Source organism: Melanotaenia boesemani, chromosome 12, assembly GCF_017639745.1.
Source record: "Melanotaenia boesemani isolate fMelBoe1 chromosome 12, fMelBoe1.pri, whole genome shotgun sequence".
NCBI classification, from domain to species: domain Eukaryota; kingdom Metazoa; phylum Chordata; class Actinopteri; order Atheriniformes; family Melanotaeniidae; genus Melanotaenia; species Melanotaenia boesemani.
In genome coordinates this window covers 19851295-19878944 of record NC_055693.1, presented here as the reverse complement: position 1 = coordinate 19878944, position 27650 = coordinate 19851295, and the positions used below count along the sequence as shown (strand labels likewise).

General features: G+C 36.9%; 5 protein-coding genes and 1 non-coding gene across 9 annotated transcripts; 1 reads left to right on the top strand and 5 right to left on the bottom strand.

The window, feature by feature from the left end:
• Positions 1-153: 153 nt before the first annotated feature.
• Positions 154-5532, bottom strand: tra2b (transformer 2 beta homolog). Of its 3 annotated transcripts, XM_042001767.1 has the most exons (9): positions 5410-5524; positions 3383-3539; positions 2795-2940; positions 2494-2656; positions 2099-2287; positions 1886-2001; positions 1526-1648; positions 1321-1391; positions 154-1189 (listed from the first exon to the last, which is right to left on the bottom strand). In XM_042001767.1, exons 2-9 carry the CDS (start codon positions 3431-3433, stop codon positions 1179-1181), a joined length of 870 nt encoding a protein of 289 aa, XP_041857701.1. In that variant the 5' UTR covers positions 3434-3539; positions 5410-5524; the 3' UTR covers positions 154-1178. The 3 variants fall into 3 exon arrangements, with proteins under 3 accessions (XP_041857701.1, XP_041857702.1, XP_041857700.1); XM_042001768.1 differs by lacking the exon at positions 3383-3539 and having other exon boundaries at positions 5410-5532; XM_042001766.1 differs by lacking the exon at positions 5410-5524 and having other exon boundaries at positions 3383-4770.
• Positions 5533-6789: 1257 nt separating this feature from the next.
• On the bottom strand, positions 6790-8746 carry LOC121650310 (high choriolytic enzyme 1-like). Its single transcript, XM_042001769.1, has 9 exons — positions 8587-8746; positions 8440-8491; positions 8290-8349; positions 8048-8200; positions 7835-7952; positions 7572-7750; positions 7383-7464; positions 7164-7288; positions 6790-7081 (listed from the first exon to the last, which is right to left on the bottom strand). Exons 1-9 carry the CDS (start codon positions 8656-8658, stop codon positions 7068-7070), a joined length of 855 nt encoding a protein of 284 aa, XP_041857703.1. The 5' UTR covers positions 8659-8746; the 3' UTR covers positions 6790-7067.
• Positions 8747-9677: 931 nt separating this feature from the next.
• LOC121650311 (high choriolytic enzyme 1-like) lies at positions 9678-11556 on the bottom strand. The gene is made up of 9 exons (XM_042001770.1): positions 11478-11556; positions 11351-11393; positions 11206-11268; positions 10935-11090; positions 10698-10815; positions 10399-10577; positions 10124-10205; positions 9919-10043; positions 9678-9798 (listed from the first exon to the last, which is right to left on the bottom strand). Exons 1-9 carry the CDS (start codon positions 11535-11537, stop codon positions 9782-9784), a joined length of 843 nt encoding a protein of 280 aa, XP_041857704.1. The 5' UTR covers positions 11538-11556; the 3' UTR covers positions 9678-9781.
• A 1743-nt stretch (positions 11557-13299) lies between these two features.
• trnak-uuu lies at positions 13300-13372 on the bottom strand. Its single transcript has one exon. It is a non-coding gene; the product is annotated as a tRNA-Lys (tRNA).
• Positions 13373-15176: 1804 nt separating this feature from the next.
• ankzf1 (ankyrin repeat and zinc finger peptidyl tRNA hydrolase 1) lies at positions 15177-19784 on the top strand. 2 transcript variants are annotated; one of them, XM_042001916.1, is made up of 16 exons: positions 15177-15258; positions 15648-15787; positions 15865-15983; positions 16078-16180; positions 16268-16476; positions 16566-16675; positions 16758-16911; positions 17431-17653; positions 17752-17850; positions 17935-18099; positions 18216-18347; positions 18462-18732; positions 18845-18956; positions 19036-19203; positions 19286-19356; positions 19509-19784. In XM_042001916.1, the coding sequence occupies exons 2-16, from the start codon at positions 15667-15669 to the stop codon at positions 19633-19635; spliced, it is 2184 nt and encodes a 727-aa protein (XP_041857850.1). In that variant the 5' UTR covers positions 15177-15258; positions 15648-15666; the 3' UTR covers positions 19636-19784. The 2 variants fall into 2 exon arrangements, with proteins under 2 accessions (XP_041857850.1, XP_041857851.1); XM_042001917.1 differs by having other exon boundaries at positions 15197-15258; positions 15611-15787.
• On the bottom strand, positions 19754-24791 carry glb1l (galactosidase, beta 1-like). Its single transcript, XM_042001918.1, has 16 exons — positions 24584-24791; positions 24216-24385; positions 23990-24140; positions 23163-23223; positions 22992-23086; positions 22738-22918; positions 22469-22527; positions 22263-22384; positions 21935-21975; positions 21696-21814; positions 21541-21615; positions 21367-21456; positions 21133-21246; positions 20837-20968; positions 20415-20642; positions 19754-20309 (listed from the first exon to the last, which is right to left on the bottom strand). Exons 1-16 carry the CDS (start codon positions 24650-24652, stop codon positions 20106-20108), a joined length of 1911 nt encoding a protein of 636 aa, XP_041857852.1. The 5' UTR covers positions 24653-24791; the 3' UTR covers positions 19754-20105.
• Positions 24792-27650: the final 2859 nt, after the last annotated feature.

The window sequence follows — 27650 nt, the reverse complement described above, 5'->3', positions numbered from 1 at the left end:
TCAAATGCCAGTCTTTTCAGTGCTTCATGTTGACACTAAGAAAACTGAAAATGTGTAGTAATTACCTATAGCAATGTCATAGTAACATTCTTAAGGTTTGGTCTTTATTACATGTGACATGTCAGAGGCTGTGAGGAAGGACAAGAGTCAAGGTGGAAAAAAAACAGCTCCCCTTTAATCCATTCAAGGATGAATTTACACACCATTTGTACACAACAAAAAAAAACATAACTTAATATACAGCACAACACAGATCTCGCCCAGATATTAAAAATTAAAAACAAAACAATGATGGGACTGCTTCACAACTGATCAATCTACTTTTATGGATCATGTAAATAAGCAAACTGAAATGTGATTATCACCTCAAAGGAATAGTCTGGTTTCTTTAAAGTGGCACAGTTTCAGGTTCACTGTCAACTACTAACCAGAATTTAATTATTAACAGATTACAAGCAGCACACTGCCAGGAAAACCGATGCTGTCCATGCATTCAGTCTTTAAAACCACCAGAAAGTAACTGCACCTGCAGAATACAGGAGTTGGGGAAATCCACCATTAACCCCCCACCAAACGCTGGTGTTTCAAAGGGTTATTTAACACCAAAAACAACATAAACAAACTGAGGCAGTGGTAGATAAGCAACTCCTATGTTCTGTTTAGAAAAATGTTTTTCTTAGTGCTTTTTAAAGTTTGCTTCGAAGAATATCGGATGCACCTTCATGTACAAGTACAGAGGAGGAAATGCAGGGTCAAAGTTGATGCACAACTGATACACCTGTCAGCCAGAAAAAGAAAGAGCCACTGAGCCACCATTGATCTGTTTAAATCCCTAAAGAGGAACACTGGAAGTTTATTAAGGACATCTTTTTTTACGTGAACATAAGAAGATAACTGTTTCAGTGGCGGATAATACATATATTATGCTCTAAATACAGAGTACACATAAACATATATGTTTTTAATTACTTTGCTGCTGATCCTGTTTACTGAAATACACTGCAGGCCTGCTGCTCTCAGGCTACTTCATCAGTTGCTAAGTGCTCATACAATGCCAGTTCAGAGAAATCAAACTATTTGTTTAAGAATGAAAATCCACTGCAAAGTCAATCATGTCTCTCAGATGTATTTCCTGTTTGTCCTTGAAAAGTGAAGAGATTCCTGCCAGCCAAAAAAGATCAATATCGCCCTTAAAAAAAGAAAAAAAAAAACAACAACAAAAAAAACAGTACTTATTAGTACTTAAACAGTACTTATTAGACAAATGTAAACAAAAACAAACTGGCACGTGCCTCATTTACAGATTCAATATTTACATACGGGGAGAATAAGACCGGGATCTTGACCGAGACCTGTATGCTGTCTTGTAGTATGGAGACGGAGATCGTCGTCTGAAACAGACAAATAAAACAGTATTCCTTTAGTGCATTTTTCTCAGCAACCATCAGGGAAAAAAAAGCCTAAATTGGGAATTAATTTTCCAATGACACTGCAGAATTACAAGCAAATAAACTGAGACTGTTACCTATATGATCTGTAGTAACCCCTGTCATCATAGCGATCATAGCCATCTCTTTCATATCCGCGATCATAGTTACGATCATAGTCACGCGAGTGGCGTCGAGGACCACTGGGACCACCTCCACCACTACAAGATAACATGAAACTTTGGTCAAATTTCCACAATCAGTAAAATGTACAGTTAGGATTTATGTCTGTTGTTTCTACCTGGCAACCTCACAAACAAAATAAGTTAGAACAATATTAGGGGGAATAATCATAAACATTAACCTTTCTCTTGGATTAGCTATAAATATTCATAGGAACAGATCTCAACATATCTAATCACTCAACACTAACATCCATTATGCTTTTGATGACTCACTATGTGGGCCTCCCCATGTAGATTCCAGGCGTTGGGGTATGAGGTCTTTTTGTGATAGAAAAATCCACCCTGATTCTGCGGCCATCCAGCTCCATCCCATTGGCTCGCTCCTTTGCCTGAGAGTGAATAAACATATTAATTGTATCTGCAGACCAAGGCAATATTTCATTATGAACATGTCTGATGGGCTTTCATTAGCATGCACTCTTATACCTCTTTAGCATCATCTGTGTTTTCAAAGTATACAAAAGCGAAGCCCCTTGAGCGTCTCGACTGCTGGTCGTACACAATAGAGACATCTGACAATGGGCCATATTTAGAGAAGACGTCCCTCAGATCCCTCTCTGTTGTGTATAGGCTCAGGCCAAACACTCCCAGGCAACAGTTTGGGTCTGGATTGCCCTGCAGTGTTAAAGATATAAAAGGTTTGGAGGAAATTACTTTCTTATACAGTACAATCACTCCGCAAAACAAGTTCCCCTGTTAGATGAAATGCAGAACTTAGCAATTTGAACAGGAGTAGAGCAAGGTTTTGAAATAAAGTGTCCAGATATCCTGCGAGGATACAGGCAGTGTTTACAAAAAAACAAAGAATAATTAGCGCATACACGGTTCCCGATGTGCCTGCGGCGATTGGACATTGGCGAGTGACTGTGGCTTCTGCGTCGACGCTCTCCGCTGTAGGACCTACTGTGAGATCGGCGATGATAGGATCTAGAGCGGGAGCGAGATCGGCTGTAGTGTCTGCGTGAGCCACGGTGGGAATGGGAGCTGTAGAGACAGAAAGAGCGTTTGCACATCTACATGGTTATAGCCATTTCCACCCAGTTCTTCAACAGCTGCTTCATACGACAAACAGACATCTTCACATTTGAAGGCCACAGTAGCTCCAAAAGAAGTGTCACTCACCCTGATTTAGACCTAGAGCGAGACCAAGATTTAGAGCGGGAGTGGTGGGAGCCATCTCTTGAGTGAGCAGGTGAACGAGCTTGGGAGCGGCTCTCTGACTTCCCAGAGCCTCGTGGACTCAAGCTCCGGGAAGCAGAGCGAGACTCCTGAACAAACCACACACACCAACAAACATACATTATCACAACAGATTAGGTGATAAATGGAGAAATTCATAAAGAAAACTTTGTAAAGAACAAATTAAGACTATCTTTTGAAGAGCACAAAGAAGAAAACATTCAGAATTGTGAATAAGGAATGCAGGCTAATGCTATCTGGTATAGGCATGGAAAGTATGACATCTATAAGATTACATTAATCAGTATAATTAAATAGCCATCATGGTGAATAAACAAATCTGTCAGCTGTGACATAATATTGCAATGATTTAAATTAATGTGTGTTGTAGTTAATAAAAAAAAAAAAACATGCATGTATTTGACAGACCAAAGGATTACTTAGCGCAGTGACCTCATCCAGATTACTTCCTTAACTTCATTTCTTTAACTTCATTACTTCACATTATTCTTCTTTCTTCAATTTTCTTACATCTTCTGACTTCCCCTTCTCACACATTGCCAATACTTCTTTCCTCCTCATGTTTTAGCATGCATTCAACAATTCAGCTTCACACATGTGAGCTTCATATTATTGAAAATAAAGTGGACATGAGCCTTCTTCTGCATTTTCTTCGTACCACCTTAACCTTAATGGAAAAGAAAAGGGTGAAGAATATGACTACAATTAAAACGACACGCTCATTCAAATTTTAATATGTAAATATGATTTTATGACATGAATGGGAATGCTTGCAAATGTTCAGTTTCACGCATATTTCACTTTCAGTGGTCCCATATGCACTTTTTGTATCGTAATAAAGATTAGGAGATACAACTGTCCGAAGCATAAAAGGAAGGTGCAATCATTTTTAAAACTGCAGCTCAACCTGAAAGGTAAGTATATGAACACATCTCTGGCTTTGCCGGACAGACACACAAGGCTGTCTGCCGCAGATAAACAGAAAAAGGTGCATACTGATGTACATCTCCGCAACATACAACAGAACATTATCAGCCGTCATAAAAAGATTCCCCTAATGTTTAATTCACTATTTAATTTATCATAAAGAAATGGTCTTGTCGAAGGGGCCAATATGATTTCTGCCCAAATGCATTTACCTAACCTTTCCTTAACGAAGTGTATATCAAACCACTGAATGTGAACAAATCAGTCACTTAATTAACTCAAATCCAACCTCAATGCCCTCACTGAAAATAAAGAAACACAGACATAAAGAATAGAATGAATATATTTAGACTCAAAGTAAATAAAACGACCTCAAGATGCAGCTGTCATTCATTTGTACTCATCTTTATCTCTAGACCTTGTAAGTCCAGAACATACAGCTTTGCTAACAATGAACATTGTGCAGAGCTAATTTAGGTACAATTTGCACTAAGATAAATTACCCGGAGTATATATATCCAAAGAATCGCAATATCCAAATATCTTTTCAGAGGACAATGTGTCTGTACTGTTTAAAAAGTTACACGACTAAACTAAAATTTGTCAGCTGCCCTCGTATTACTATAAATTAATGATTGGTTTGTATAATTTGGCTCAAATTTGAAAGCTTTTTGTGTTAAAAAAGACTGTGCACGTGACGTGTGCTACTGCAGAGTGGTTTCTAAACTACAACACGTTGTAAACACGGTCGATCAAATGACCGGGGCATGAATAAAACTTGCTGTACAGACTGATTAAACGTGGAGCCAGTTTTGCAATGACACACGCAGGTTGAAAGTGTCAGTAACTACAAATGAATGAAGATTAACCTTGAGGTCGTTTAATTAAATCTGATAATATATTTCAATCTATTGTGTCGCTTCAAGGACAATGAACGAGAGATTCATTTTCTATAACGATTGGCCAATTTAAGCCACATCGTTCAAGCAAGATGTTTTCTATCGTCTCAAATTGCAACCCACTAAGAAATAAAACTACAAACATATGTTTGATAAACCAGCCATGTTTTGGGGAGTGTCTGTGGACATAAAACATGTTTTAGTATGTTCCTTTGTATATTGTTACGAAACCACATGCAAATAAAAATAAAAATTGTGACCACTAGCAGGTAATTGTTTTAATGTAAACGTAAAACGTTAAAAATTTAAATAAATAATATTAACGACAACAGTTCTGCTGTTTAAATATCTGTTGGCTGGTTGGTGGTTTATGCTTTGGCCAACACTGAAGTCTTCACGACAATATCCACGGCCATGAAATCAGAGCCTGGGGCCTAGCTATCGCTGAAAAGCTAGCTTTGGACAGCTAGCTAAAACAATCAACGGAAGCTGTTATTTTTCGTATAATTATTCCGTCAGTATAAGCTGATTCATATTACTTCTTTATATAGTATGGGGGGAAACGATCATCTTTAAACGGAGGCAAACTAGCAAAGAAATCGGCGTTGCAATGCCAATACCGTCAATGTTACATTTGCACAGACATTACCAAATCATTTATGTGCTACATGCATTAAAGTATTACATAATTACAATAAAGTTCGTACGTACCCGGCCCTTGTCATTATCACCCATTTTAATTAATTTATTTATTATAATTATTATAGTAAATAACCTGCACTGTCTGTCAGGTATATTATCCTGGTGCTAACCAGCTAAGCTAACAACAATTGTTTAGCTCCTCCCTCAAATTCCTCGCTTGCTGGATGAGGGACACGTACCATCCTGCTAGTAGATATACCTACATACCGGCCAAAATGCATCTTTTATTAATTTTTTAAAAACTTGTTATACAGATTGATCAATGCGCAAGATAAAAAATACAGAGACTATATGCATTATTATTATTATTATTATTATTACATATAAAAGTAAAAAAAATACTTTCTGCATATCGGACGTGAAACCCAACGGCCCATATCTGTTTACAACAATTCCTTATTCAAATAATGAAGCACAATGATTAATCAAATCTGATAGACTAATTGTGTTAATGTAGTCTGGATGATCAACTGGGGAACCTTGATCTTTTTGTGAGAATTTTTACCCTATCGAATTTTCCAGTATTTTATCTATCTATCTATCTATCTATCTATCTATCTATCTATCTATCTATCTATCTATCTATCTATCTATCTATCTATATATATATATATATATATACTGTATTTAAATTCCTTTTCTGGTTATATATATATATATATAGATATATATATATATATTCTTGTTTTAACATGACATTGTTTTATTTGTAATATAAATCAGAAATCTTGTGAGGCAAAAATAACTCATGGTTGTACCTACATTGTATGTAACAGTGTAAAATATTAGTATAAAGTTTTGTCAAAGTGGGGGGTGGCATTAATGATGGCATTTATTGGTTAAAAAAGAAAGAAGCATCACCTGGCATTACTACTCATTTGTCACACAGACAACCAGCAAAGTAGTCTACAATTAGAAAAATGGAACACAAGTTTTTAGATTTATATCAACATTACATATCTGCATATATAATAACTTTCCAGCAAACTTTGAGTTAATCAGATTTAATGTTTAATGCCTACAGGTTTTTTTCACATCCTCTCACAGAGTTGCTTCCATGTCATCATTTAACATGTGTTCATAATAAATGATGTATGTAAGTGCAAGAGTTTTTCATTTTCTGAAAAATAAAAACTCATTTTAGACTGATATTCAGTTAAGATTGTACATTCCCGCAAAAAGCTGTCTTTAAAAACCTTGGATAACGAGGCAGGACTTGATTTTTGATGATTAAAATAGGACAGTGTGTAAAACAGACCACTTCTTCTTTATTTTATTTTATTTTATTTTATTTTTTATTTTTTTATTTTATTTTATTTTATTTGTGAGAAAAAGTGAAAGGAGCAGAAAATGGTTGGTACAAACTGATTCAATAATCCAAGAGGCTTCTGCATTTATGCTTGGCATTTTATTCATATTAGATCAATGCAGCTTTAAATTGATAACTAGTCAGACAATTTGATGGCAATCAGTATACTGTATTACAAGATTAAGGAATACAATCTGCAAATTGACACACTATTTTTTAAAGACTAGATGTTGTGTAAATAAAGAAATACAGCAATAGAAAAATCAGTCAGCTTAAATTAATGTTGCACATGTTATCTTCTCAATAAGTAATTATGAACTATTTTCCACAACTGGCAAGTCTTGACCTTTGCTTTCCTTTACTCATTGGCACCTAAAGTGAGGAACAAAGAGAAAATCAAATCAGTGATCAGCCATGTTTATGTTCTCATAATGTTGTTGTCTTTGTTACTTACCACAGTCATACAGGACATTAATTTTATGAAGATCAAGGGCACTTGGTCCATCTCGCTGGCCAATGGGAATGTAAGGATCTGGTTTGGGGATGATTGTTGGTCCACCATCTTCAGAAAAGGCATATCTAAATAGAAAAAAAGCATAAATTATATAGTATAGTGATGGCCCAGCATTAACACCAAGAACCTATGATTATGTTGCCTTAAAAAGCAACTCACCGTCCATAATGCATGACAGAGCTGTAATCATATGGGCTGTTCAGATTGTTTGTCACATGTTTCCTGAAGTTATGTATATGGTCTGCCAAAACAGAGAGAAAAAAATTATTTAATTTAGATTAATCTAATCAAATAAATCATCTTTTGATTGCAATTAACATCATGCTGGAAAATGTCATCCGTCCTAACCTGGCATTATGTTTTTCCATACAATTGTGACATAGTGGTCTCGGTCTGAGCGTGACTGTTCATGCACAAAGCCAAGTGCGTGCATGAACTCGTGAGCAGCAACTCCTGACCACATACACCCAGGAGACTGCAGTGACAGGGTCTGACTTCCTCCAGTCTGCCCCAAAAACGACCAGCAGCTTGGGGTAAAGTAAATTACACTGCATATTCCATCACAATGCAAAATTACAACATAAGATGCCGCAAGCAGGAGTCATTCTTACCCATATCTGGGCTGAATATCGAGGAAGTTAGCCTCATGGGTGCGAGGAACAAACTTGATGCATGTTCCAGAGGAAATGTCCTGCATTCCAGTTTCTATGGTGATTCTGTCCATGTCATCTACAGAAGACAAAAAGGGGGGGAAAGCACTATTTTTAAATTGTACTGATTTGTTAGCATCTTTGTAACATTTCTTTAAATATGATGATTCCTACCATAAAGTGGAGAGAGGATATAAGGCAGATAGACAAATCCATCAATTGATTTAGGCCACAGACAGGCATTGCCAGGGCAGTTTATAGCACTCCGTACATATGAAAAGGCAATATCTCCTTCTCTGAATGACAGTCCTCTGGGAGCTCGCAGCCCTAATGAGAAAACAAGCATTTAATAAAGTTCAGGATACTTTACAAATATTAAAATCAACATAGTATAATACAATCTACAGCTCACTTACTGCTATTGACTTCCAGGATTTGATCCATTGCAGTAATTTCATCATGGTCTGTAATTTCATCTAAACATAAAAAATAAAGAAATACTTTCTTTCATTTTGTATTCTCAAACTAGTCATTTTTAGAAATGTTTCTATAACAACTAAGTCCACCTGAGTATTTCCTCTTCAACCTCATTTTGCTCTTGTGTAATTCAGTTGAGTTCTGTCAGACAAAAGTGCACGTTTATATATTTCAACTACAAAAATATGATATGTCTAAATGCATCATTATCCATAACATTTTGTCTTGGTACTCACCTTAACAGGTAGCAGATCCACCTGGGTAAGCAAGCCAAACAAGATACAAAGAAGCACGATGGCAGCAGGCATGATTGCATTTAAGATTTGTTCACCTGTTGCAGTTTACTGTCTTCAAATGCAAAAGCTCAATGAAATCCCCACCTCCACTGAATCTATATACCCTCTTCTCCTCCACTGCTCTGTACTGATTGGGCCCTTTTTTTCTGTGATGAAGCATGGTCAAGACCTTTCATCATCCAGTGGGTGTAATTTACTCAAGCCCACTACTGATCCGTAACAGGTGGTCCTGATGCTGACCTTCATTACTCAGCACTTTCAGAGATGAGACACTTATAGGTGTTTTGTTATCTGATGTGCTACAACTTAGTAATTGCTTTAAGAATAACTGCCCGCCCAGCCCAACAGACCAGCAATTTGAGTCTGACTGAGCTAGCAACCAGTGATTTTGTGATACACTATCAGATGACAACAACAACAGTCATTTGGTCACATAGGTAAACTATAGGTATTATAGGTAGAAAAAAAAAATCAGACCTGATATTTTTTCCCCAAATATTATTTCTATTTTTATAAAGGTGACCATTTTCATGGGTAAATACTGAGGTTTGAGCAATTAATGATAGATCCTCTTAATGGTTACTGCAGGTACATTAGAACTATAAGATATCTGTACAGATAAGTTAAGGGTACATAATTTTAAATATGGACACATTCAGATCTACTCATCTCCCAAACTGCTTCTTTTATAGCCCAGTTACTGTTTTATCAAGTCATCCATAAAAGGAAACATTAATTAATTAATTAATTTATTTATTTATCTATCCTTTACCCCCTTTTTTATGTGATCGATTCATCTGACACTTTAGTCTTGTAATATGTATGCCAGCAGGATCTGCTGATTCATGGTCATTTTAATTATAGTGGCTGAGAGGGAACATTTGAATCACTACTTCAAACTAGAATATCCTTATTTTCTACTCATTTTTCAGTTTTCTACGGCACACGTTTAAAACAGTTTCCATTCATAATTGGTTCAGCATTGTATGTTTAAACAAACAACTGTGTGCACACAAAAGACGTGCTGATAGAAAGCTTGAAACAATCTTTATTTAAAATTGTTCACATGATTTAACTGTAGTTGATTATACTGGTTCTCAGGGGACTCTTGCTCCACCTCATCTCTGACTGGTTTCTAATCATCCTTGACAGCTGCAGAGAGAGACAGAAAAGAGACAAAAAAGTCCTCGTTAAAACATGTCTAGTACTATTTGCAACTCTAAAATAGCTGCTGAACTGTTATTTTAGAGCTTCACAGTGTTTGGTACCAACCGCATTGATAAAGTCTGTTGATTTTCAGCTTGTCAATATGACTGAGACTTGATGCCTGGCCGAGCTTTATGTTCTTGTTGATCTTAGGAACTATAGTTGGATCTCCACCCAAAGAGTAGGCATACCTAATTATTAAATATTTCACATTAAATTCATGAGCCAAATTATAAAATATTTAATGATCAATGTACAAATTCTTACTTACATCCCAAAGTGCATGATTGAGCCATAGTCATATGGTAGGTCCAGACTGTCAGTCTTAAACTTCTCAAAGTTTCTCAGTCGATCTGTTGGGGATTTAAAAGAGGAAATATTTATATTGAAAATTTATTTAAATGTTAATTGTTTTGTTTTTGCATTTTTACATAGAAAAAGATAAACCTTTGCCTTGAAAATGCATGCAGAAATAAAGTTAGAACACATTTTATTTCAAATTTGTAGTTTATGGAGATTTCACTGCTACAAGCTTTCTGAAATTACCTCGCCAAATGTTTGGCCACATGACAGTGATATAATTATCCCGGTCAAAGCGGGACTGCTCATGCACAAAGCCCAGGGCGTGCATGAATTCATGGGAAATCACTCCAACCTGCATGCAGTCAGGGATCTGGAGAGACACAGTTTGTCTTCCACCACGAGCACCAAGGTAGGACCAACACCTTGATTCACATACACACACAGTAAGAGGAAATTGAAGACATAACTCTGCATTGCACATCGCTTTTACACAGACAAGCATTTTGCTAAATTGTGGGATCAAACTTCATAACAACTCTCACCCAGACTTTGGCTGGATGTCAATGTAGTCTCTCTGGTGAGTCCGAGGAACAAAACGCACACAGGTGCCATCCTCTATGTTTTCCATTCCTTTCTTTATCAGCTTTGTGTCTATTTCAGCTGTTCATTTGTTATGAGAAGAGGAGACACATTTACAAATGTTTTAATGCAAAGTTAATGAATTGCAAAGGGTATTAAGCTGTATTATACTGAATTGATCAAATACTGAAACAACATACAGTATTCAGGTGAGAGTGTGTATGCAATGTAGACATGTCCATCCACTGATTTAGACCAGAGGCAGCTCCGAGCAAAGCAGACTTTGGAGCGCCTTCCTGAGGAAACAGCAATGTCCCCCTCTCTGAGTGTAGTAGTGCCGTCTATGATTCGGGTGGCTGACAGAAATCAATGGAAATTAAACAATTCAGAATAAGGCAACAGAAGTTAATCTTTTTTTACCTCATGTTGTGGAAACTTCAAAGAAACTCAGGTAAATTGCATGCAGCTCACCGTGGATCTCATTAGCTTTGATGATTTTATCCATTGCTGTTCCATCATTGGGCCCTTCACGTTCTTAAAAAGAAGAGTAAATCAGTATGTGTACCTTTACTCTAGTCACACATATTGAAATACACAGAAAATATGTTGCATTTACCTTTATAGCCAATGGGAACCCATTTTGGGCTCAGCAAAAATTTCTGCAACAAAATCGGGAAACATTTTTCTGCAGTTCTGCTCATGTAAAGTAAAGTCTAACTTTACATCCATGTAAATTTATTTACCTGAGCATGCACAGCTGAGAGAAGGGTGGAAAGCACACACAGGAGGATAATCTGCTCCATCTTTGCCAGCCAGATATGTCTTCAGTGTTGCCATTTGACATACACTATCTCTCAGCTTTATAGGTGTTCCCAGTCACTGTCCAGAGATAATACCCATAATTATCTTAGCTAAATTACAGTGGTGCTGTTATTTATTTGTAAGTGAGCTTAATCCACTAATTAGTTTAATTTTTTATTTTTTTTCTCCCAAAAACAATGTTTCAAAACAGCAGCATAATGCAAGGTCTCACTGTGTATAATAACAGCTCAACCTTAGTGACTAGCCTTAAATTAAATGGTCTAATGTTTGGCACAGGATTGGTACAATTGAAGGCTTTAGATGACCTATACATTTAGCAGGACTACTGTTTTCTTTCAGGTAAACTAAGCTTATCCACAGTTCACATACAGTGTTGCACAGCTAATTTCATATAATAACATATGCTAATAAACATGCTCTAAATCTTCAAAAACCCGATCTTAGTGTTGTTATGAAGAAATACACATGCAAGTGTTCACCTAATTACTGACTGATACAAAATATAATTCTTTAATAATATAGAATTGTACACCAGAATTTTATCTCTGTTCTCTTTAAAAAAATATTCAAGACAGAAGTGTAGCCTATTAGCTTTTTTAGAAATTGCAGCTTTTAAAATGTTTAACATTCTTTTTCAGGAGCTTAAATGTCATTTGACTTGAGAGGAGGAAACTTGTTACTTGGTGATGTGTTTGGGTATAAAACTTTAGATAGTAGGCTAATTGTGTCATAGTTTCTAGACAATCAGTACAATTTAAGTTTATTTATGATTTTATTAATATTTTCCATTTCAACTGATCTCCTGAAAAAACCATGGTACTGTGTATATGAAATCTTGCTGAAATTTTGCTAATATTAATTTAATGTTTATTTTTTTCTTTTATTTATTTATTTTATTTTGTCTTGTCTTTTGACAGGTTAAGGCATAGAAGTAACATATAGTAATTGATAAAAAGAAAAGGCATGAAAATATTAATAAAATTAATGTAAAAAAAACTGAGCCATTTAATCACTGAATTGAAAAATTCAATAGGTTCAATTTAAATGTGAATAAAATAATAAGTGTTATGATGAAACAGTGGATTGTGGATTGGATTGTGAAAGAATTAAAAGAATTTAGATCACAAACTTGTTTGTTTGGACAGGCAAGTGCTTGCCAATAATTATGAATGTCATTTTATGTAGTATTATGAAATACTATAAGTTATAGCCGAGATTAATATAAGAATTGTTAATGCAACCCTTGAGGCCACTTTCCAAAAATCACCTCTTCATTCCCCCTCCTCGGTTCGTTAATTTAGCAAGCTAGATAACTAGCTAAATAATGGTAACATTCTATATTATCATTGATAATAATAATAATAATTTTTAATCTTTTGAATTTCTGATCAATTTTTAAAGCTGTTCTTCATAATTCAAGTGTATTTTTAATCACATCTATTGTTAAAGTTTATTTTTCATCCCTCATATAATGTTTAAATATGTATGGGTTTTTTTTTTTTTTTTTTTTTTAGCAATACTGTGTATTGAATAGATGGGGACTATCTGATTTACTATTACTAAACGGTAATAAGTTTACTAGTTCACATGTAATGGTGGGCTGCTAAACTAAGACAATTTAAGCTCGTGAGGTAACGATTTCATATCATCAGCAAGGTCGTGGCAAAACAAAAAAAACAAAAAAAAAACAAAAACCAAAAAAGCAGCGGAAGAAGCAAAAAAAAAAAAAACAAGAAAAACTACCGCCCGAACAGGGACTTGAACCCTGGACCCTCAGATTAAAAGTCTGATGCTCTACCGACTGAGCTATCCGGGCTCTGTAACGGAAAATGAAGGGACTGTTTACAAAGTAAAAGCCTGGCTACATATGTATATGTCTATGTATATTTATATAATTTATAATTTAGCTATATATATATATATATATATATAGCTAAATTCTATTAGGTAAATTAGTATAAGCTGAAATGCTTAAATTTGCATTTAATAAGTTAAAAGTTTTGTCTCAATTTATGTCTGCTGTGACATAATTGCAAAGATAATAATTAAGAGCATGTGCTAGTTTTAAATTATTGTAATGGACAGCTGCAACAGCAATCAGGTATTATTGACTAACAGTCTATTACTGTTAAAACATTCATACCCATTGCGGCTATTTTAACATTGGAAGACTTTCATTTTATTTCATTTCTCATTTAAGTTTGTTCAGGGGCATCTCTTTTCGTTAAAGCAAAAAAAAAACGTCTTTTTTTCTTATGTTTTTCCTTCAGTATAAGCTGTTCAAATAATTGGTCTTTCTATGTGTACAAAGCCTGGTATGTGTGTACCAACCTGTAACATTAGTTTCTTCTTTTGGATTACATTCTATTCAGATATTTTCTTTTAGTGGTAAAGGCCACACAATGTGGCTGTGTTATTGCTCTTGTAATCTGTAGCATCAAAACTCAAGTACCTGCAGTGTTCAAGCCAATGACAAAAATCAATAAAAGATTGGCAAAAATCCTATTATTGTCAAGGTAAAATGGAAGAATTGAATGGTCAGGCTGCCTGGTGTAGTGGATAGCTGTATGCATTTAGAAAAAAGTTATGAATGTGCAAACCTGTTCTCTATATTCAGCAATCAAGGACTGATTGAAAGGATTGAGAGTGAAACAAATGAAGCAAACAGACTTAATAATTAAATCCTTCTGAAAGAGATCGGGGCCAGTAAGATATCAGGTATGGGAAATATTTAGGGCATTTGCATCTTGATAAAGATAAAGAATTTATCAGGGTGTAAATATTTCCTAATAAATCCCACTTATATTTGAAACATGTTGTAGCAGCTGTCTTTCTCTGTCAACTGCACAATTTTTGTCCCTGTGCTAACAAGCCAATTCAAAAAGAAATGAAAGAAAACAGTCATTTAAAGGCTGTTATGTAGATTTAAGATATTTTTAGGGACACAACTTTACTACACAATCTAATAAAATATTTTAATTGATCTTGTGATAAAAGTATTTTTACTTTATTCTAATGATTGTCAGTTGTCATATATTTAATTACTTTTAGAGAGTTCAGTGTATTATTCATCATGCTCTGTAGATAGACAAATTTGAAGTAACAATAGTGGATTATCTCTGGTTTGATGCAACCTAAAGTTCTCCGTGTACATGGTGAGATTAAATTATTTGCAAGAATAGAGACATTTACTAATAACACATTAACTTTTACTATATTTAAAAGATGTAGTCGTAGTCATTGTTATGATCTGTTTGGCTTGATTCATGCACAGTGAATCATGTTCTGGGTGGGACACCTGTTCTCTAGTTCAACTATTTCCTTATCTAAAATAATCAAGTCAACCTTAAATTTTATAATAGGTTAAATGTGGATGTCATGTGATTAAAAAATCATGCTTGAGTTCATGGGGCAATCACAAGGAAGTTTATGGCAGTTGTAAAACACAAACCTGCCCTGGAAATGACATGACGAGGTTAGAAACACAGTATTGTATTATGATTATTGTTCAGATTGTTAATTTACCATAAGTGAAACTGTTTACGTGTTAACTGTCTTCAAGTTGTATTTTTGGATCTATGTGGAAGTACATTAATTTGTCAGCAAGCTTTTTGGTCTTTGTAATATTGACACGCTGGGGCTTCCGTAGCTTGTGTGAGGAAATGCAAACCTTCTGTCTACATTGTCCAACGTTCTTTTATGGTACGTGGTTTGTTGTTTTTAATACATTTAATTGTCACATATATTGACTAAGTTAACATTTAAAACTAGCTGAAAGTTAAATAGAGTCCAGTTTTTAAAGGAAATACAGTAACATTCAGCGAGTGTTACACGTGTCGTTCAAAGTACAGACCATAACGTTTGCATCGTCAAGCTAACGTCTGCATGAAAAACGGTACCAAAATCAGTTCAGGCGTTGTTGCCGGCTTTTTACTACGAGTGTGTTCATGTTTTACGCAGAATGAGAGTGGCAGAGTTGTTGATAATGAATAAGACCAGTTAATTATTGTGTATATGTCCGTGGATAATGATTGGATTGCTCCTTCATACACAGGTTATAATAAGGTTTCCTTCTTCTGACATCTGGATAGGCAGAACAACAAGGAAACAATGACAACTTGTGCTGTCTACCGCTCAATTTTTGATTTGGGCTCAGATGAAGAGGCATTTGAATTGAGAGAGGTGAACCCTGTCCTTAAAGAGGCTGTAAACACAGTACCAGCGGCAGACTGTACGTATGAACAGCAGCTGATGTGTTATGTTGTCAATGATTAAGACAGTAACTAGTCTCTGATGCGTTACACGCAGGTCTGGATGATAAAAGTCCAGAAGATGACAGACTGCGAGAGGGCAGCCTTCTTAGAGAGGTGTCAGACAAGATGGTCTGCTCAGCCTGTAAATGTCCCTTTATGAACCGCGAGGAACAGGTGACCACATGCATCAAACACTCCTGGATCCATTTAAAAAAAGATGTATTGTTGGATTTAATATCACTATACAAATATACGTTGTGTGTTGCAGAAGGAGCACTACAAGCTTGATTGGCATCGGTTTAACCTGAGACAAAAGATGGCAGGACTGCCTCCACTCACAGCAGAAGAGTTTGAGAGGAAAACTGGAGCTGGTGAGGAAACCAGAGCTTCACACATCTTGCAACAAGTTTAACAAGAAGAAAATGGGTGCTGTCACAGTTTCTGTTCTTACTTTACAGGAGACCTGTCAAGTATCTCTGGCTCAGAGTCAGATTCAGAGGAGGACTCGGATAGTGAAAAAGAGGGAACCAGCAGTAATGTCACTGGCACTGATAATGAAAGCTCAGTTGAATCCCATTCAATGATAGCTCGGCTCTCCAGCAAGGTGGTTTTCCAGAATGCTATAGGAGAATTTCTATCTGTGTACCGCTGTGTGCTGCAGGGAAAGGTGAGGCACAGCAGGAACACTACAGTATACATTGTGATCTGTTTGTAATCACTTAGTTTTTACTCTCACTCCATGTCGTGACATTGCAGTCAGATGACAAGCTTGATGCAGTATCATCTCTGAAGGTCATGAGTAAAAAGACTGTGTGGGTCATCCTCATGACAGGTGGAGGCCATTTTGCTGGTGCAGTCTTTGAAGGGTAAGTGTTTTTTTTTTGTTGTTTTTTTTTTTTCACATTTCATGCACAATATGCAAGTCATCACAATATATTTGTGTTTTAGAAAAAAAGTCCTTCAGCACAAAACCTTCCATCGGTATACAGTGCGAGCAAAGAGAGGTACTGCTCAAGGACTCAGAGATTCTCAAAATCGCAGCCACACGCCAAAGTCTGCAGGAGCTATTCTGAGGAGATACAATGAGGCAGCACTTGTTAAGGCAAGATTACAGTCTATATTGTAGCTCGTCATCTTAACTTTAGAGTAATGAAGCCAAGTGCACTTGTCAGGTTGATGCTGAAAACATATCTTAAAATAATCCAAATAATTCAATCAAATAAGATCAATTGGAAATAATTCAATCCTGATGATACTTTTAGTTTTTTAGAGATTGTGTCAGAGCAGCTATCCTTGTTCCAGAATTACCCATGCAATTAACTAGCATTTTTTCCACCTTTGTGTTCAGCTGATCTCAATTTATCACACATTTCTGTATAAAGGTACAAGACATCCGCACTGGGTAGTGTCCCTAAGCAGGCTTCCTGCAGCTAAAATATTTTACATGGGGGGTGATTTAAGGGGTTACATAATTATTAAAATTTTTCATTTTCTTGAATGGGGCCGGACCACAACAAGTTCTGTTTAAGTAGTATTCCCCTCTAAAATCTAGAAAGGATTAATGTAAAACACTTTTATTGTTCATGTGCAGTTACTTCAAAATTCTTTATACTTTTTGCAGGACATTCAGGACCTTCTAGTAACCTGGGCTGAACATTTGAGCAAGGCAGCTGTAATATTTGTACGAGCCCCTAGCTACAACAGGACCATCTTTTTCAGTGGCTGTGCAGCTTCCCTTGACAAAAAAGACCCTCGAATCCGCACAATCCCCTTCGCAACACGCAGAGCAACATTTCGAGAGGTTCAGAGGGTGCATGAGATGCTCTCTAGTGTTCGAGTGTATGGTAAGTTGAAGTGCATGTTTGTAAGAAAAGCATGTTGTCTGCTTCTTTCTGTACATCAAATATATAAAGGTGATGTAATCAAAACTATCACACTCCAGGAAAAGATACAGATATGTCTGCAGTCTTGAGTCCATCTAAGATAGCATGGAAGAAATCTGTCAAGCCTACGGTTGCAACAAACACTGATCAAGAAAAAGGTGGGTTTGAAGGCATAATTGTCTTTTAAACTGCATAAATATTAAGCCTACTTAACTTGGATGCAAATCTGCTGCTGGTATCAGGAAAGGAAAACAATGACACGTCTGATGAAGAAGAAGGAGGGGAGATCAAGCTGGAGATGATGGAGCTCACTTTAGGAACCCTAGACCTCAGGGAATCTGAAATTTATCCTTCCAGGCACAAGAGAAGGAGGAGGAAAAAGAAAGAAGCCAAAAACCAAACCGAGGGTAGGTCTGGGTCTGCATGTATTGATGCAGGTGGCTATAAAGCCCCTGGAAATTCTTATTTATAATAAGAAAGAAGCTTTGCAAACTTAACAAAGCCCCATATCCACATGGAGCAGAAATAAGTAACAAAGAAGCAGATAAAGAAGAAGAGCTGCCTGGGGCTGAACCAGCAGAAGAAGAAGAAACCATACAGAAGCAACAGTCTATGAAAAATAAGAGGAGGAAATCTCAGAGTAAGAAAGAGGATGGTGAGTACAGATGTATATCATTCTGGTTGTTATAGTGTACATGGGTTGTCTTTTTTAAACTGCAAAGCTCTAAAATGCAAAATTTTCAAGAAACTCCTTCTTCCTGTCTTAAAGATGTTGATGATGAATCTCTGGATTATGGCATGAGGGATGCGCTCTTTACAGCCTGCAAGGTTGGAGATGTGGATACTCTCTGTAGCCTTCTCCAGCCACCTGAGAGCTGTCAACAGTCAGAGAGCAACTCTTCCTCGGTCCCAAGTCCACTGACCCTTCTGAATATGCCCATAGACTCGTCAGGGTTCACTTTGCTGCATGTTGCTGCAGCAGCTGCACAAAGGGAAGTGATCAGACTGCTCCTGGATGTGGGAGCAGACCCAGCCTGCAGGTATAAGGAGTTACAAAATCAACTGTTTCATTGGGATTATTTACAGCAGATGACGTTAATTCAGTTAGCCTGATCTTGACTTAAACACTATTTTTGCAATGATCTTTTACAGGGATAATAAAGGCCAGACTCCGTATATAGCCGCCCCCGACAAAGACACCAGAAACGTCTTTCGTAAATACATGGGTGAACATCCTGAAAAATATGACTACAGCAAGGCACAAGTGAGAAGGTCTTGACTTCTGATCTGCATTATATTACATGTTAGCAGAGAGCTTATGGTTTTCTGTTGTGCAACACAAGGTCCCCGGGCCACTGACAACTGAGATTGAATCCAAAAAGATGGAGAAGAAAAAGGCCCAAAGGGCTCAGAAAAAGCAGAAAGAAAAGGAGCAGAAGGAGGAGAAGAGAAAACAAGAGTTGGAGGCAGAAGAGAAGAGGAAGTTTACAGCTCTAACAGATCGTGAGAAGGTGAATAAAACTATGTTTCACTGGTGATTTTTGTCAAAGAAATGTATGAGGATTTTTAATTTTAATGCATTTTTGATCATAGAGAGCTCTGGCAGCAGAAAGGAGGTTTGCACAACAAGTAGCTGCAACCGAAGTCAACTTCTCTAATGTCATGTAAGTTTCCCAACAGCCATCCTCACGTTGGGCTTCATCATCATGTTTATTTACATTAGGACAGTATAAATCGTTAGTTTTTGAAAGAATGTGCTGGAATTTGGTATCATTTTCTACTTTTGGTGTGTGTGGGTTTATGTATTTATCAACAGGAGGTGCTGGTCATGTGGGGAATCTCTGCTCGGGAAGGTCCCATTTCACTACTTGGAGTATTCATTCTGCACTCCACGCTGCGTTCAGGCTCATCGTAAAGCAAATGTTCCACCAGGCAAGACCTAGCACTTATGTGGAAGCTCCCTTATTAAAACTACTTTAGAATTTGGTTTTTTAAAGCTCTGTCTTGCCTCACAATGTTTCAAATATAATGTAAAAAAGCATTAAACAACTAGACAATTACTTGATTTATTGAAATAAATGTATAATTTATTGACAGTAGTAAAAATGCTATTTAAAAAATGTCAATTTATTACCACAGGCTTAATGAATAAAACTAATTTAACAAAATCATCATTTATTAACTGTTGTGTTTATAGGAGCTGACATTGGATGTGATAGGAAGTTCTGAAACATATCAAACACTGACATGTGAAGTGATTAAGGATGACAGTAGCACAGAAATCATGTAAAACCAAACATTGTTCCTCTGAGTGTTTCTTAATGTTGGGTCAGTTGCTCATAGGTTTACAGCTGCTTTGCTTTAAACCAAATGAATTCTTACATCCGCTTAAGACAGTTACTGGTGAACCCTGTCAAGACTTTCCAGCTGTGGCATTGAGCTGAGGCCGGTCCATGAAAAGAACCCGCAGGTGTGCCGGGGCGCCCTCCAGCTCCAGCACTGTGATGTTGTTGGGACGGGTGGTGCTAAGCAAGGGTCCAGGGATATACAGAGTTTGCTGGGGACCCCTGGCTGGCCAGTATCGTCCCAAGTTCACACCATTAATCCAAACTTGACCCTGATTGATTAAAATAGAGACATTGATAAAAATGCAGTGATTTTACATGGTTTTATTCTTCATTTGAAATATATTTTAAAGCCAAGCTTAATAAATCTACATTACCTTTGTCCATTCATTGAGTTTGAGGAAGGTGTCCCATGCGATGCCGTTTGATTGTAAAGTCCCCATGTAGAAGGCTGGTCCAGCCAAACGTTCTCTCCTAGACGCTGGGACAGACCTCCTATTGCCTGAATGAGGCCACCCTCTAGCAATGGCTCCATCAATATCCAAAGGGTATATATTCCAGTTAGTCAGTACGTCTTTACCCAAGATCAAGTTGCTCAACAGGCCCTAGAAATCACATATTGTTTACCAGCTAGCATTTGTATTCTGTGTATGTTCACATTACTCACATAATCATAAACAGGCAATTGGATTAACTTTAATAATTTCCCAAGAGGTTTACAGCTTCATAATTACATTGCAATAGTTTAGTTTTGTTACTTGTGCTTTAGACTACAGAAACCAGGAATTTGTTAGCTTGCCTTGTAGTCATTGATCTTGCTGCCAAAGTTAACTCTGCCCATGTTTTCAATAAGGATGTCCATTGTGTCCCCCTGCTTTCCTGTGACATTCATTACCAGTGCAGTGTCTCTCTCCAGCAAACCCTGAAAGACCTGTTCATACAGATGTACACACATTAGTTACTATAGGTGGGGGTTGGGGCAGTAAAAATGGAGTACCTGACAAACAGCAAGCTTGGCCTTCACCTGTGATGTTTTTTTCCCCTAACCTAGTAATCTGATTGGCTAGACAACAAAAGTTCACAGTAAGCCCTTACCCCATTGACTGACACATATGCACGGTCATGAACCCCATTCAGTGGAGAGATAAGTGGCGTGGGCTCTGAGAGGTCCTGGGGCAGTGTGGTACGATACAGCATGTATCCATAGTACTGAACACAATAGACATGACAGGTTGCAGACACAACAGTCTAGAAGTTCTCCATGTTTCAAGAGGTTTACTGTCACTAAAATACTATTCTCTTCCCTGCTGTTGGCCTCAGACACCATACCTGTTTCAGCTCTTCAAATGTCAGAGGATACTCAGATTTGACTGGACCCAGTGGAGAAATTGTGTCCAACACTTTGCTCACATTTCCAACCTGTAAAAATCCATCAATATTAAACATGTCAAACATTTTAAAACGTGATTCTCAGCAATAAATTCCTGAAATGAATTATGCTACCTTTTCCAGAGTAACAAAGCCATAGGCAAACTTGGGAGTTGCTGGTGGCATGGGGCCAGAGGGAACCTCTCTAAACTAATGAGAAAGGCAGATGAATTAATCAGATCTTAATCAGGATTTCATCTCTAGCGTGTGGGTGTTCAAATCAGCTGTACCTGCTTTATGACATCTCTGATGGCCAACAGCTTCTCTGTGGGGTCTCCAGCTTCAGTCAGCGGGGCGTCATAATCATAACTTGTGACTACTGAGCGGAACCTTGAGTCATGATCAGCACCTGCATGAGAGCAAAATGACACAAGAACAGTGAATTACTTGGCTTTTATCCTTCTCTAAATCATGTCCAAATGAACTAATCTAATACTTGGATACTAATAACAGGAAGAAATGATTTTACCATTCCAGTAGCCAAAGTTAGTTCCTCCTTCAAACATGTACCTAAGAGAAAAGAGGGTATTTTACCCATCATAAGATCAAGAAATAAATTTCTATCCATATATTGGCTGTAGATTTAACCTGATGTGTTGTACTCCAATAAAACAAAAAAAATTCTGAATTTCTATTTATATAATAAATGTGATGTGTAAGATGTATTTGGGCTTGCTGCTAAATGGCAGGTAAGATTCAAAGCAATTAATTTGTGTGACTTGGCCTTACATTAGAGCTGCAGACCAACTGGATTTTAGAAAGAAGCTTGAGAGGACTGAGGGTGTGGGGACACATACATGTTGACGTTGGCCCCCATGGTTAGAATTTCTTCAAGCACTCTGCTGACCTTCTGCGTGTTAACCACAGCGTGCCGATCTCCCCAGTGGTCCAACCAGCCTGTGTAGAACTCAGAGTTTACCTTTAACAAAATAAAACGAGTTTTAGTTTTATTTACCATCACTGAATGTCAAGATGATGATTAGTGAATTAGTCTGAAATAAACCAGAGGTCCCCGAGGTTCAAATCTTCTCTGTCTGTTGAAGGCTGCTGTTACATTGGTGTCTGGGAAGGAGAAAAAAAAATTAATCGTAAAAAATTGATCTTGCTTGTGTTGTTCTTACTCTCAAATGTAAGTCACTTTGGATAAAAGTGTCTGCTAAATGACTAGGATAGAATAGAATTATATATACATACATATATGAAATATAGTTAATATAACTGATATAACCTATTAAAAAAACATATCTAAACACATCAATAGAAAATACCAACCTGTACCAAAGTCTACTGTTGCATATAATCCTTCAAGGGTCCCACATGCCAGTTCCTTGTCTGTATTTCCATCAGTAGTGAAGAGGACGACATCTTCACCCAGAAAGAAGCGAAACAGTGTTCGCAAGTGCCGCATGTAGTTGTAGTCACAAGCGTAGTAGCTGCCATATTCATTCTCAACCTGCAGTTGGAACGATTCGTTAAAAGCAGTAATGACAGACAAAGAAATTATATGTACCCTCTCAGAAGTCTACCTGGATGGTGATGATGTTACCCCCATTGATGTAGAGCCAAGGTTTCATTTTAGGGAGGAGAACAGCAAGCCAGTTGCTGACTGCCTGCACGTAATCTGATGCATAAGAAAAAAAATTTTTTAAAAAAAATGACAAAAAAACAAAACAAAAAAATACAGGCGCATGTGCTACCTGTATCTGCTGAGCGAAGTATGATGTTTGGTTTTTGAAGTAGCCATGCTGGTAATCCACCCTGCAGCAGAGTCAAAGCAGGTTGTCATGTGAATATGGTTTGCTTTTAACAGAATTTTCAAATATGAGATATACAGGTTATTTGTGTAGAAGGAAGGAACATAGTGGAGCTGTTAAAATATCTGGTTTATATGAGCCAACTGCACTCGAAGTGGTGTGCACAAAAGCATGACCCCTGTCATGAACATAATGTCAAGACTAAGGTTTAGTAACCTAGTTATCTTTGGGTAACAGGTATCATGTTACCCATTGTCAGAAAATACCATAAAGGATGCTTTAATATATTGTTATCCCATAATAATAAAAGTAATATAAAACAGTTCCCTTCATGGTGCAACACATGATTGTACGATACCACTGGGTGTCACAGTTGAGCAGCAGAATGAAAAAAAAACAAACAAAACATGCAGATTTCTTTTCCCGGTGAAGACTTCACTTTGTGTTTACAAAAAATATATATATTTTATGCTTTGCATTAAGGCTCAAAATGTTGCACTTTTATCCATTAGGCACTTTCAGGAAGAGTGATCCCTATAACAAGTTTTAATTACAAACAAATCTTTAAAAAAAGCATTGTTTTAATTAATCAAAACTAATAATTAATGATTCTTTATAGTCATGACAGATGTCATAGTATTCGCAAGGCCAAATTGCCTGCTACACTGTATTTTCTTTACAACATATAACTCACTGCATTCCTCAGTAGGCTGTGATTTTGTAATCTAATGACAGCGACACAATGACATAAAAAACTGGACATTTTTCACCATTTCCCATTCTGCACAGATGTACGGTCCTGGACGCAGGATGACCAGAAGGCCTGTCTGGTTGGCCAAATCCAAAAAGTGCTCCAGATCTCTGTCTTCCGTGAAGTTGTGGACTCCCTGAACTGATTCATGGAAGTTCCATGGCACATATCTTTTGAAGGAGAGAGACGTATATGAATGCAGGAAGCTTGCTACAGAAAAATGTGGTTGAGTGTGTTTAGCTTACACCTGGATAGTATTGAGTCCAGTCATGTACATCTTCACAAGACGGTCCTTCCAGTAGTAGCGTGGAATTCTGGAGTAGTGGATACTACCTGAGATGTACTGAAAAGGTTTCCCATCTTTCAGGAAGCAGTTGTTTTTATAGTCTATGGAGAAAGTCCTTTTTGTAGAGCCCTTCAAGAACATCATTACAAAAATTTAAGGAAAATACTGAGGTAAAACTGCAATATGGCACTCTTTAACAGACTCAATTATTTGGCACCCGTGGGGGGGTATTTCTCAACTGGCAGAAAAAGTTTTGAGGAACTACACACAGCCAATAAATCAAGTGACTTAACTTTTAAAGTATTAATCTTTTAGTTTGCTCCTTACCAAATTTCCACAGACAGCAGAGCAGAAAAGACACACTGCAACGAGGAATAAAACAGCAGCAGTAGCCATGTCAGCTGCCTCCCTGTAACAGCTTAACCTAAAACACGTGCATCACTAACTTTTATTATGGGTGATATGTGTTATTGCAGCCTTGATACCCCACTTCCCTCCTGCGTATCTGTTAACTGAGGTAGCAGCGCTGCAGTCAGCGTCCTGCCCGCTTCAAAAACACCGTCATGTGATTTCCTCCTGTCGTCAGTTGGGTCCTAAAGTCCGACATGTTCAGCTCTAACACGATCTGCTGTAGGATGAGTGGGCCTGGGATCTGTCACTTATATGCTAATGCTGCTTAATTCTCATCTTTTTTTTTTTTTTAAAGAAACAAAGAAAAAAGAAGCATAAATACATAGACACATTTAAAATATTTGCCCTCTTAGGGGGAAAAATATGAACTATTCAGTATGTTCATAGTTTTCCTACAAGATTTCCCTATCTGAAAAAATATTATATTTTTTTCTATAAGGATGGAAAAATAGATAAATATACAAGCAAAATATTCCAGAATAAATAACAGAATAACACTCCATCAACTTACCATTTTTGCTGTACCAAAGTAGGCTGTATCTATATCTATAGCTGTCAACATACTGAGCAAACCAAAGTGATAAGGATATAAAAATCTAAAATAGTTAATAAATATATAAATTAAAAGATCTCCAAGTCACCATAGTCACTATATAGATATATGCTCTCACAACATGCAGTCATGCTATGCATTATGTTGGCTGAGAACAATTCCCATTGTGTTTGGTATGGTAAAATAACAAAGCAGCCAGTTCACGAAGGGTTTGCTTTATCATAGCTTTGGGACTGGGCTCTGTCTGTCTGAGCATCTTTTCATAGCACTTGAATGATAATTACATGTCAACTAACCCTGACATGTTCAAAAAATTGTTTTGTTGTTAATATATATATATATATGTATACACTAACAAAAAAATAAAATTAGTGTAAAGATTAGAAGTAAGAGAATAAGAAATACAATACAACTATAAAGTATCTTAAGTAGCAAGATAAGGAATGCTGTATTAGTGAATGAACTAGATTGAGACATTTGTAAAGATGATAAACTATTTTCAAGAAAATAAAAAGATACTGCACATGAAGGATATTGCACATAATATAGGCTATTGTATGCATATGCTATCACCTATAAAACTATGCCAGTGTACATATTTACACATAATAGTCCTACAGTTGTTAAAAGATCTGAGCCTCCTAAGGAAGAACAAGTGACTCTGACCCTTCTTGTAGATGGCATCAATGTTTATTTTCCAGTCCAGTTTATTGTCCAAGTGAAACCCCAGGTACTTGTAGCTGTCCACAATGTAGCCCTGATGGCAACAGAGTTCAGACAGGCTTTTGGTTTCTGAAATCCAGAACCAACCCAGCTTACACATAAACAAAAAAAGCTTATATATAAGCTTAGTTGTTTATGTCTTAGAAATTGCTGCAATAGGTATTTAATTTGTGAAAAGATGTTTGAGTAGCCTTGATAATTCAATATTCAGAGAGGTATTTCATATAAATTAAAGGTGTTTGTCCTAATTTTGTACTCTCCTAAGGACACTAGATGGCGCTTTAGTACTTGTGTTTTCATAGTTTTTAGTTAAGATGATTGGTTTTGCAGCCTTAAGTGGAATTTTCTTGATAAAGATTGAAGTTTTTATTTCTAAGCTTATCTTCTAGTCACCATATCAAAAGCAATTTGATTTCAAGTGTTGATTTCAAAGAAAGATCAAAGCTGCTGCCAGGACACATTTCCTGCTGGTGCATGTGTCATGTGGTTACAGAGAGCTCTTAAGTGGGAGCAAAGTGGCTGATTCTGTAACGTAAAGTGGAAACAACAGTTTATCTCCATATGACATGCAAATACAAAGCAATTTAGTCTGGTAATATAGATTAATAATGGCTGCTGCCTTGTCACTGTACTCATCTAGCTACACACAGATGCACTTTTACAAATGCTTTTAACTCTTTTTTTCAATTACACCCCTTTGTCAGTAATGATTCTAAACTCTAAAACTCATTTCCTGCAACTTTGTTCATTAGTCTCAATCATTCAAAAGAGTCAGAAGGGATTCTCACAACTGATCTCAAGTGTAGATAAGACAAATACTCCAGCACTGTGGGTCATTTGGCTACTGTCAGGCACAAGTTAATTGTACAAGTAATGGCAGGAGGAACAGCATTTTTGTGTAAAATGCTTTTTAAACCACAGAAAATCTGTTTCAGTCACTAATGCTTTGGGGACAATGCAAAGAACTGAGACACTACAGCAAAAGTGGAAGTCTAAAGGACGGGATTTAAATATAACAAACATCATAGAGACTACTTAACTGTCCTTACTGCAGTCAGTGGCACTGTCCAATTAGAGTAGGTTACATTACCATGTGTAGAAATCTTTATTTGCCTCAAACACTTTACTTTTAATTACTACCAAAGTTAGGACAAACCAGACCCGCTACAATGCCTGAAAGGCTCTGTCTCTACCGGGAGATCGAAAGAAACATTCACCCTTAGGGGCTGGGCATCAACTGAATGAAGTCATCACCCCAGAGTCTGTAATTAAATTGAACCCTCCCTTCTGTCAAAACACCCCCAGAGTTAGCCCTCTTTGTTGTCTCTGGTGGTGGCAGGTGTAGTCATACAAGCCCTACCCCCACACCCACTCCACCTCCCACAAATACAGTTATAACTGTAAATTTATGTTAAAGAAGACCTCCACCAGTTTTACAGTAAAATCTGAATTCTTCTTCTTCTTCTTCTTCTTCTTCTTCTTATTGTTATTATTATTATTAATAATAATAATAATAATACAGGCAGAACTGTAGAAGTAGTACAGAAAAACTCTGATTTGAGCAAGCTCTAAGAGTAGATAACAATCTGTCTAAACCAGTCTGGGTGAAGGGAGTGCAGAGCCAGAAAACAACAAAATTGAGAAGCTGGAAAAACGGATAATATATGATAAATACTATACTTAGAATCTATAGAATCTATATGACAA

Bases quoted from the DNA above. Each gene is read 5' to 3' on its own strand.
- tra2b (XM_042001767.1), bottom strand. From the start codon at position 3,433: ATGAGGAGGAAAGAAGTATTGGCAATGTGTGAGAAGGGGAAGTCAGAA. The intron at 2,288-2,493 runs GTATGCGCTAAT...TTAACACTGCAG, and splicing joins GCAGGCACATCGGGAACCGT to GGCAATCCAGACCCAAACTG. The intron at 2,002-2,098 runs GTATAAGAGTGC...ATTCACTCTCAG, and splicing joins ACACAGATGATGCTAAAGAG to GCAAAGGAGCGAGCCAATGG.
- LOC121650310 (XM_042001769.1), bottom strand. From the start codon at position 8,658: ATGCCTGCTGCCATCGTGCTTCTTTGTATCTTGTTTGGCTTGCTTACC. The intron at 8,492-8,586 runs GTGAGTACCAAG...TTTGTCTGACAG, and splicing joins TGGATCTGCTACCTGTTAAG to AACTCAACTGAATTACACAA. The intron at 7,751-7,834 runs GTAAGAATGACT...CTTTACCCCAAG, and splicing joins GATATTCAGCCCAGATATGG to CTGCTGGTCGTTTTTGGGGC.
- LOC121650311 (XM_042001770.1), bottom strand. From the start codon at position 11,537: ATGGAGCAGATTATCCTCCTGTGTGTGCTTTCCACCCTTCTCTCAGCT. The intron at 11,394-11,477 runs GTAAATAAATTT...ATTTTGTTGCAG, and splicing joins TCTCAGCTGTGCATGCTCAG to AAATTTTTGCTGAGCCCAAA. The intron at 10,816-10,934 runs GTATGTTGTTTC...ACAAATGAACAG, and splicing joins CACACTCTCACCTGAATACT to CTGAAATAGACACAAAGCTG.
- ankzf1 (XM_042001916.1), top strand. From the start codon at position 15,667: ATGACAACTTGTGCTGTCTACCGCTCAATTTTTGATTTGGGCTCAGAT. The intron at 17,851-17,934 runs GTGGGTTTGAAG...TGCTGGTATCAG, and splicing joins AAACACTGATCAAGAAAAAG to GAAAGGAAAACAATGACACG. The intron at 19,357-19,508 runs GTAAGTTTCCCA...ATTTATCAACAG, and splicing joins GTCAACTTCTCTAATGTCAT to GAGGTGCTGGTCATGTGGGG.
- glb1l (XM_042001918.1), bottom strand. From the start codon at position 24,652: ATGGCTACTGCTGCTGTTTTATTCCTCGTTGCAGTGTGTCTTTTCTGC. The intron at 21,976-22,262 runs GTATGTGTCCCC...CTTTTCTCTTAG, and splicing joins ATGGGGGCCAACGTCAACAT to GTACATGTTTGAAGGAGGAA. The intron at 21,457-21,540 runs GTAGCATAATTC...GGATTTTTACAG, and splicing joins GCTTTGTTACTCTGGAAAAG to GTTGGAAATGTGAGCAAAGT.